Raw genomic sequence first — 10895 nt, 5'->3', positions numbered from 1 at the left:
TAATTTAATCTTTAATTATTCAAATTTTTACTTTAATTTATATAATGTTATCGATATTTCAATTATAATAAATTTAAAAATTACTTTTACCTTTTTCTATTATTTATTAATTTAATAAGTTTAATATTTATTATTTTTGTTAGTATTTGAAATTTCATTTTGTATTTACTTTAATTATTATCTTATTAAAATATTAATCAATGTAAAATAATTATATTTTGAATTTTAATTTATATAATAGAGTACATTTCAAACTAAGAAATCTAAATTAAAAATTATAGAATGAAGAGACTAACTTTTGATCTCTCTCTCTCTCTCTCTCTCTCTCTCTCTCTCTCTCTCTCTCTCTCTCTCTCTCTCTCTCTCTCTCTCTCACACACACACACACACACACACACACACACACACACACACACACACACACACATGTCTTATATTTTACCTTTCTATCTCCCCATATCCCCTCTCATTGTCTCCCTCTTTCTATCTCCATTCTATCATGTCTCTCCCCTTGTCTAATTATCGTTCAAACTTTCTATATATCTCTACTTCTCTACTATCATCTCTCTATTTCTCTTCCTCTCTCTCCCTTTCTATCTTTATCACCTAATATATCACACTCACACACACTCTGTGTTTCTCCCTCTCTTTTTCTACTTTTATATCTCCTCACTCAAACACATAGACTTTGTGTTTCTCCTTCCCTCCCTCTCTAGATTACTCATCTCTATTATCTCCTTTACCTCATATTATTGATCCCCCCCCCCCCCTCTCTCTCTCTCTCTCTCTCTCTCTCTCTCTCTCTCTCTCTCTCTCTCTCTCTCTCTCTCTCTCTCTCTCTCTCTCTCTCTCTCTCTCCATTTCTCTTACTCTCTTTATATTCCTGTCTCTATCTATACCTCTATTTATCACTTCTTGCATCTTTACCTTTATATCTCCCCATCTCCCCTTCTCATTGTCTCTCTCTTTCTATCTCCATTCAACTCCCTCTCCCTCTTCATCTCCCCTTCCATGTCTCACTCTTTATATATTTCTCTCTCACACCCCACTATCTTTCCCAAGTTACATCTATCCCTCCAACTTTCCTTTTTACCCCCATCCCTCCCTCTTTATATCCCTATCACTTCCTTCCATATCTATTTGCTTCTCTTTCCTTCCACTCTATCTATTTTTATATATTTTTCTTCCTCTCTATCCTTCTCTCCATATCTCTTTATCTTTCCCCTCTCTATCTCTCCCTGTATACTTATCTCAATTACTTGTCTTTTTTGCCTTGTTTCTATCCAACTCTTGTTGAGTCTTTATCTCTATCTCCCAATATCTCCCTCCCTCTCTTTATCTATATGTAATAATATCTACCTCTCCTATTTTTATCTTTCTATTTCTCTCTATCACCACTCTCTTTCTATCTATATCTCTCTACCTCTATCTCCCTATCTCTCTTTGTGGTCCTCTCTACCTATTTCTATCTCCCTCTTTTTATATCACTCCCCCTCTCCCTTATCTCCAACTCCATCTATACCTTCCTCTTTATCTCTACCTCCTTACCACTCTCTCTTTTCGCATGTCTCCTACAAACACACACTCCATACTTCTACATCTATATCTTTTTGTCTCTCTCTATTGCTCTCTCCATATTTCTTCTTCTATCTCTCCCTCTCTCTCCCTCTCTATATATTTATTTTCATATATATGCATCCTGCTCTCCTCTCCTCTCCTCTCCCTCTCACTTCTACATCTATATCTTTTTGTCTCTCTCTATCGCTCTCTCCATATTTCTTCTTCTATCTCTCCCTCTTTCTCCCTCTCTATATATTTATTTTCATATATATGCATCCCGCTCTCCTCTCCTCTCTCTCTCTCCCTCTCACTCTCCATCTTCATCTTTATCTCCATTTTCATCTATCTTCATCTATATCTCTATCTCTATCTCTATCTCTATCTCTATCTCTATCTCCTTATCCATCTTTCCCACACTCTTCCACCGCTATATCTCTATGTATTTTTATCTGGATATATCTCCCCTCTCCCTCTTGCTAACATAATATGGAAGATGGAACCTTCTTATCTTTCTAATTTAGATGTTTTGTTTTTGTCATGTTTGGATCCTTGTAAGTGGCAACATAGTTGATATGAAGCTATCACTTATTCATTGAGACCTATTTTACACAAACAATGTCATTTGGTAAATGGCCTACCAATTCACCTAATGAACTACACAAATGTATGCAAACAATAGACCATAATCTTCCCTCTCTCTATCAATCCATACCTTTCCCTCTCTCTCATCCTTTCCATCTTCCTAGACCTCTATATCTATATCTCTTTGCCTCTCTATCTCCATCTCTTAATAGTTCTTCTTCCATCTCTCCCTTTATGTCTATCTTGTTATCTCTCTATCTATCTAAATACCTAGATCTCTTCCTCCACCTTCATCTCTCTCTATATCACTTCCTATCTCTAACTTTGTCTTTCTATCTCTCCCTTTATATATGTGTCCCTCTTGCAAACATAACACAATTTTATTGGCAATGAAGCCTAATTATCTTCCCAATTCAAGGTTTTGTTTAGATCATATTTGGATCCCTCTAAGTGGATACATAGTTGATTTAAAGCTAGCAGTTCTCCATTGAGACCATTTTTGCACAAACAACATCATTTTCTAAAGGATCTACCGATTGATCTCATGTATTACACAAATGTATGCAAAAAAATAGACAAAAAAATATTGAATTGACCTTCCACACTTTTTTGGCGTACCCATTGCACACCAAGGTGCAATTGCTACTTAAATAATTACTTTATAAACATGTTTATTCCCCTTTCTATCATGTCGAAAAATTGCTGCACTCAGCGTTAAGCAAGGAATCAAATCGGAGTAAACGGTACGCATGGTTTGTTTTAATTTTAACTTTTTAAATTTCATCTCTCGAAAAACGCGTAAAGAAAAAGTAAAAGCAAATTACCATTTCACTAATGAAAAATGTGGAACTTCGTAGCAAAGTACCATGCCGACATAGTGTTATTCTTGTCCATTTTAACAGCGTGTTATTAAGCAAATAAAATGTTATATTTAATTATGCTATTTAATATAATTGGAATATTTTTCTAATCGTTTTTGTATTTGATGGCTATTTAAAATTATATAATTTTTTTTGAAATAATTAGTTTTATAAAATTGTATATGAAATAACTGCTTTTTACAATTATTTTAGGTAATAACTTGATATTAATAGTTAAATTAAAATTAGTATAAGTTGAAGATTATAAATGAAAAGAAAGTAATAATACTATATATATATATATATATATTATTTGTAAATATATATGATAGAGTTTATGAATCTGAAACATAACAGTATAGAATTATGCATGTCTCTATTAGATTAATGATTTTTTTTTTAATTATAAGACTATTTTATATTTGATAGTACCAACAATTTAGTTTATAAATATTTTCCATGTTATGATTTTATAAAAACATATTTTATATACTAGTATATTTATAAAAATACGTAAAATAATGTCCAAAGATATCACATAATCGTCTTGCATGTTTATTAGTTGTCAACAAGGACATGTAGCCGAATACTCGTTAAAAATAATCTATACTTCAAATTTATTCAAAATCAATTTTTTATTTAAGAATATTTATATGTCATTATAGATACCTCTAGACATAATAATGTAATGAACTAGAAGAATCTTTTTAACATTTACTTTTATAAAATAATAATACTAAATTCAAAATTAATATCTTCAAACATCAAATCTATATATATATATATATTAAAAATTATTTTTTAAAGAGAAAAACCAAGTTTATTTATCTTTCACCTTAATCACCCACATCATAGGTTAATTAAACTCGATCTAACTGAAATTCCATCACATTATAAAGTTGAGGTGAAAAATTAAATTATACTTTTTAAAGACGCGTTCAGAACAAATATTAAAGTAGTTTGAAGAATGGAATTCACGTGGATGTACATCAAAATTGTTTTAGATGGTCCCCGCCTTTACTTTACTTTATTCTCAGATGAGCGCGCTGTTCATCATTACATTCTCTTACAGTGCATATAAATAAATGTATTCCCGGTCAGAGCAAACTAAGGTCAGGGCAGTTGGTGCATTATATCTTTGCACCAACATTTCATTTACTTGTTACAGTTTTTGGGGTTATTCTTCTTCAATCATATCTGCAAGCATTTGGTAGTGCTACTCAATTAACATCTCCATTCAGCGCAGCAGTCATCATCCGGCCGGTACACAATATATTCATAACTTTGTTTTGCATAAAGAGTAGTGTTATCAATATAGTTTTATATTTGTATTTATTTTTATCAATATAATGTGTTCTTATTAGTACTTGTAGTTAGTAATGACTTTTAATTCTTACTTTTAACTAGTTATTAAATTATTTGAACAAACTTGCTCGCTCCGATGGCCAGATAATAAAACGAAAATTATTTGAAAAATAAAATCGCTTGGATGAAATTTTAATTACATCCACAGATCGAACAGTTTATAAAGTAATATTTTCCCTATTATAATGTAATATTTACCCTATTATAATGTAGACTTAATAAATATTAAATTGTTTTCGCTGGGCCCGCCTAACTGTAATCTCAGATGGTATTTATCATAACGTTATTACACTGTATATTCATTGTATCCAAACATAAAGCATTATAGGACCCGTTTCACTTATGCAGTTTTCACAGTATTCTACAGCCATATCTGTAATCATTTATTCGTGGCGCTTAACGTCTTGAATTTTCAATTATCAGCTCAGTGGTAATCATTATATAGTTAAATGCATATTCCCATCTATAATTTGTATTTCTCATAATTAATTTTTACTTTTTATATTTCCTCAAGGTCAATAGTCTGAAGTTGGAAAATATTTGTTCCTTCAACAAGAATGGCTGATTGCAATGACAAAATTCTTTTTTCTTTTTCTATTAAAGTTAAGATAGCTCATTATTAAAATAATTTTAAGCGACGTTGATAGTGATGAGGCCTTATCACTTTAAACAAAATAGATTAAATATATGTGTATGTTATTTTAATAATTAGCCGGTTTTGGGGTTGTTCCTTATGTCTATTGATAATGATGAAAGATACATTATCTGCATTGTGCAACTCCATAGAAATGCCCAGAAAGCAGAAGCAAGCCCAAAAAAACAATAAGTTTGGGGTGCACGAAGACACCATTAAGACCCCGTAACATCTAGCAGCAACATGTATACATATATTACTTTTATCAAAATGTTATATTGCAGTTTACCAGTCAGTCTTAAATTCCATGTCAGTCATTTCTAAATATTTCACACTTTTAAATTCGAGATCAAAACTTAATGTGTGATTTAAGCCGTCAACAACAGATCTGAACTGAGCATACAAATTGTTAACCCTTCGACTCACCCAATCCAACGACCCCTTTCTCCTCAGTAGAGTCATCCATATGCAAATTTCAAGGCATGATGTTCACTTCCACCCTTATCTGTGATAGAATTAAGGAGAAAAGCTCTCTAACGAACCCCAGCTCTGCGCTTCTCCACATTCTCACCGGAAATGGGATCCATTGCAGACCCAACGGGTAGGACACCACCGACCACACCCCACAACCGCACATTTTTGATAGGGAGCGGCTGGTGTAGAGGAAGCCCCGGCAGGAAAAAGTATGGTGGAGGCTGCATACTATGAATTCCACCAACAGCCCGTGAATGTGTATTTGAAAGCCCTGCGTAGGAATTTCTTTCATGATTCGGAGGCTGCGCAATAACATTATCCCTCACACCAATGTTTGGTGGCAGTTGCAAGCCGTGAGGAGGTTGCGTGGAAATACCTCCACGCACAGACCGTACCGAGAAGGGCACATTAACAGCAGAGAAAAGGCAGATGCAATCATGAGAAGGTTGTGTGGAATGAAATTGTCTCTCAAATCGTTCAATAGGATGCAGGGAAATAACCTGAGTGGGATGGAAGCCTCCCAAATTTTGTAAGACTCTTTGAACAGAGGATGAGGAAGTGATATGGGGCTGCGAAGTGTGAGTTTTATTGTGAGGAGTAGTATTGTCATTTGAGAGATAAATAAAAATATATATTCTTTTGGTTGCCTCCTATATGTCTGCAACCCTGGGAACACTTATTCACTAAATATGACATCCGTGCTACGAACTATTTGTGATCCCACAACAGGAAATCATATTGCTCTGTCCATAGCCAATAAAGATACACCGCTTAGATATGGGATCCAATTTCGTTCTCTTGTTCTTGGGGATGTAAGCAAATGCTTTGCAGCTAAAGACCCGTAGATCATTGTAGGAAATTGATTTTCCCAACTATCTCTCTTCTAGAAAGTCAAAATCCAATCGAGATGACCGACCTTGATTGATCAAAAAAATCGTTGTTTTTTTTTTTCTTTTCCCTTGTCCAAATTTTTTTGCCCAAACCTGGATTACAAAACATTTTCTTAGCTCTCTCTAGAATTGTTTGATTCAACCTTTATGCGTGAATGCAAAAGTGTTCACATTTTATATTTAATTGAATCATCCTTAGGCCATTTTAATTGGTAACACATCCCATTGAAATAATAGATTCTAAACACATCTATCTCCTTTATTTGACATGTTCATAATGACATTTCTATCTACATGAACATCATAATATTTAGTCTTATTAAATTAATTTCATAATTAACTTTTTTATTGAATGTTGACTATGATTCAAGGAAGTATTGAACTTCAATTCGTTTACAATAACAAGCTTTATCACTAGCATTTTTTTCTCACTTCAGATATTCGAAGATGAATGGGTTTTCTAGGTGCAAGACACATAAATCTATCATAGATAGGATCTTAGAAAAATGAGGTACAATTGCTATATCAATTTTAATACCAATGTATCATCTTGACTTTTTGATTAATAATATACTCCTAGTTTTTAGTATACAAGTCCTCTATGTTAGTGTGTTATTAGTTGAAGTTCACATAGTAGTCATACAACCTCACTAAGTCTTGTTTCTATTTCATCTTGTGCTTAATTATAGTCTCAATTAGTGTATCACAATCAAATTATCAAACTGATATCATATATATAGAGCCACTTATATTTAATTGATTTTGTTTATTTAGTAATATTAAATATAATGAAAGGATATAATAGTTCATAATGTTTTTTAATATTGTAGTAAATATCCCAATATATTAAATTATAATACATCTAACAATATATGTTTTTATTATTATCTAACTTAACTTCTAACTTATAATCAATGTTTTCTACTTTTATTTATTTATAAAATAATTAAATTGTGTAAAAGCAATTAATGTCAATTTTTTTCAAAAAAAATTATTCAAATTCTAAATTGTTTAATATTTAATTTAAAAATAAATTTAAGAAATTTATTAACCGATAAACTTTTACTACGTGGGCGTAGAAGTGTCTCATGTTCTCATGTGAGTCGGTTTTATTAAACTTTTGGCAGGCAATAGATTTCGGGGTTAAAGATTACTGCATTTGTTTTTAAATGTTTAGTTGGTGAGATAAAGTTATTTACAGTGACAAGTGGTTACTTATTGGCTATAATAACCCCAACAGGTACCGTACTTATATGCAACTTTCTCCATGTGGAGAGATATTTAGTAGGCTTCAAGTATGAATTGTTTAATACGTTAAAAGTTTAAGAAGTGATTTAACTTACCTTTTCATCTCCCTTAATAGGAAGTTTGCGCCTCCTTATAATTTTCCTTTCATTGAAACCTTTATTGTAGGTGGTAATGAATTTCAATTATAATGGTCTTTATTAACATTAGGTGGATTTAAAAAGTAAATTTAATTATTATTAATCTTTTAAATATTAACAAATTATAAATAATCTAATTTAATTGTTAAATTTGAGTTTCATGTAAGGTTTGAATTATTTGAGTTATTTTCTTGTTGTTGGAGAATATTTACTTCTATTTGTTAGCTGGACAACATTTTTTTGCTAATTGAACGAACAATGGGAAGAATTCTATTTGTAAATGTCATTATATAATCATGAATTAATGTCTAACTTCAAATCCTGATGATGAATCATAGAGAAACAAATCACTAAATAACTTCAAATTGTTTTATATGTATTATTTCAATAATATTTCCTATCTTAATTATCAAAAACAAAAACCACCTACATCTATAGAATAACAAAAGATTGAAAACAATCTTGTCCATATAGCAACTTAAACAACAGATAATAAAAAAGAAAGTAACCTTAAACCATATAACCTTAAACTAACCTTAAACTTTAAACCAATTATTATTCTTTTATTGTTTGATATATATATATATATATATATATATATATATATATATATATATATATATATATATATATATATATATATATATATATATATATATATATATATATATATATATAATTTTTAGATGCTCTTATCATATATTAGGGTTGATGTAACTATTACACCTCCATTTGATACAAGCTTACTTTATTTGAAATTTCATTTTTATGTGATAAAAAATATTGTTTAATTATATTATTTTTAAATTTAGGAATTATACAATTTTTTGGTAAGATTAATTGTATTAAGCATGATCCTTCCTAATCAATTTGACACACTTTAACACACTTTTCAAAAAGGAAAATAACTCGTTGCATTTTTTTATGTTGTAGGTTACACGTCTTCATACGTATGTGAAGAAGCCTACAAATTTTGGCTTTGCTCAAATAAGTTCTGTATTTGTGAAACGCGGTTCGAGTAGATTATCGCATTCTCATTATTTGAGATTGCATGATGAATTGGCTAATGTGGTAAATCAATTGTGTTTAAGGCATTGATCATTGGCTGAGGTCCCGATGACTTCAGAAATACAGGCCGCACCTTGCAGGATGGATGTGGTTGAGAGGAGCTACTGCACTCAACCAGGCTGGCGTTTAGCTACTTCTCAGGAAGCAAATGACAACCTTGAAATGATAAAACAACAGGGTCTTCTCAAGGGACGACAAAAAGCACGTCTTCTTGACGGCTGGATAAGCCGGGGACGTGGTGGCCTCCGAATCGGAGATGACTTCAGAAGAAATTTGGGACACATGCTTGTTATTCAAATTCAGCCATCACTAAGCAACAGCTCAGGTACATCCTTTTTTAACATATCTTACACTAAATTCAACTTGCGTTCAAACTAGTGAGCATGTTATATTGCACTCAATTTGTGTGACAAAATGTTCTATAGGTAATTCGGATTCCGCAAGGAGCATATACTCAGATTTTGCACTCACCCTCAAACGAAGACAAGTTGCACTACTTTTGTGTGCGTATGACTGGAATTACGAAGTTGTGTACTGGCTTCTCAACTGTTGGGAAAGAGGAGATACTTTTAACCCAGTATATGTGAGAGAAGGGAACATATCTTTCAGCAATAAGACGACATTTGTAGAGATGAACAAAATGATATGTAGCTTGGGCAGAATACTGGGCGAAGAGGGACTTGCTAGTCAGAAAGTGGATACCAGAGCACTTTCTAAAGATTCGGTTAAAGAAGTGATGGTTAGCATGGGAAAGTCGTGTTGGGACAAGTTCAGTGGGAAGCATAAGAAGATCCTGGGGCAAACGTTTCTAGAAATGGTAGATGGATTTACCATTGACACAATAGAGCAATGCTCAGAAGTGAATTGGTTTCAGGATTTTGCCTCTAAAGAAGACACATCAAATATCTGGAATTTCTTGTGGTACTACATCTACTCTAATGTTGTAGCAAGCATTGTACATATATGCTTTGCTTTACTGGTCAAAGATTTGGGCACTGAAATGTTTCAGGCAAGAAGTCAAAAGGATTTCATTATGTCAACCGCCATAATCCATTATGTCCTTGAATATGAGAAAGATGAGGGAGAGGGGATTCTAGCACGGGCATGGAAAGATACAGCAGGTGATGGTAGGCAACGTTTCAAAGATAAACTGAAAAATCGATCTTTCTACCACTACGATGCATCTGGAGATTATCCTGTCCTCAACAAGATTTTAATCTATGCAGCGAAGAATGAAGATAGCTTATTGGTGAACAAGGTATTAGATTGGGGCGCCCAGCCACAAGCGAATCTTGGCCCAGAGCAACAGAATATGGCTCCAAGATATGCTATCGAGCAGTGTAGAAGTAACGAGATTTTGAGAAATCTTTTTGACAAATGTCCTTCAAAAGAAGAGTTCGCCAATGCAAAAAACGAAGAAGGAAAGAGTGCTCTTCATTTGGCGTGTTGTTATGGTGATTTAGACATGTGTTAGATGGTTCTTCAATACGGCGGAAGGCCGGAAGTTCAAGACAAAAGAGGCCGCCTCCCCCTCCACTGTATGGAAGTTGGTAGTGCTAAAGGCTCTAATGAGAGAGAAAAAGTTTTGAGAAGTCTCTTCGACAAATGTCGTTCAAACGAACAGGTCTTCAATGCAGCAGATGACGAAGGAATGACTGCTCTTCATTGGGCTTGTCGTGATGCTGATATAAGCGTGTGTAATATGGTTCTTAAATTCGGGGGAAAGCTGGACGTTCGTGACGATAAAGGCTGCCTTTCCCTACACTATGCAGTTAATGGTACAGGGGCTGATAGAATAGAAATTATAAGACGTCTTTTCCACGAATGTCAGTCAAAAGAAGAACTTGTCAATTTGTCAAATAAAGAAGGAATGACTGCTCTTCACTGTGCGTGTCGTGCTGCTGATGTGAGCGTGTGCGAAACGGTTCTTCAATACGGGGGAAAGACGGATGTCCTTGATGGTCAAAGGCGCCTCCCTCTCCACTACGCAGTTGAGAGAGGTAATGAAGGCATTGTCGATTTGCTGATTGGGGGTAGGCGACAGCGATGCAGTGCAGAAAGAACCTGTCTCTAATCT

At 33.3% G+C, this 10895-nt stretch overlaps 2 protein-coding genes across 2 annotated transcripts; both read left to right on the top strand.

The window, feature by feature from the left end:
- The first annotated feature begins 8781 nt into the window (after window positions 1–8781).
- LOC131857170 (uncharacterized) lies at window positions 8782–10314 on the top strand. Its single transcript, XM_059209353.1, has 2 exons — window positions 8782–9143; window positions 9244–10314. The coding sequence occupies exons 1-2, from the start codon at window positions 8867–8869 to the stop codon at window positions 10290–10292; spliced, it is 1326 nt and encodes a 441-aa protein (XP_059065336.1). The 5' UTR covers window positions 8782–8866; the 3' UTR covers window positions 10293–10314.
- LOC131856699 (uncharacterized) lies at window positions 10293–10892 on the top strand. Its single transcript, XM_059208582.1, has one exon. The coding sequence runs from the start codon at window positions 10293–10295 to the stop codon at window positions 10890–10892; it is 600 nt and encodes a 199-aa protein (XP_059064565.1).
- Window positions 10893–10895: the final 3 nt, after the last annotated feature.

Source organism: Cryptomeria japonica, chromosome 7, assembly GCF_030272615.1.
Source record: "Cryptomeria japonica chromosome 7, Sugi_1.0, whole genome shotgun sequence".
Taxonomy (NCBI): domain Eukaryota; kingdom Viridiplantae; phylum Streptophyta; class Pinopsida; order Cupressales; family Cupressaceae; genus Cryptomeria; species Cryptomeria japonica.
The sequence above is the reverse complement of the archived record's forward strand: the minus strand, read 5'-3'. Positions and strand labels throughout refer to the sequence as shown.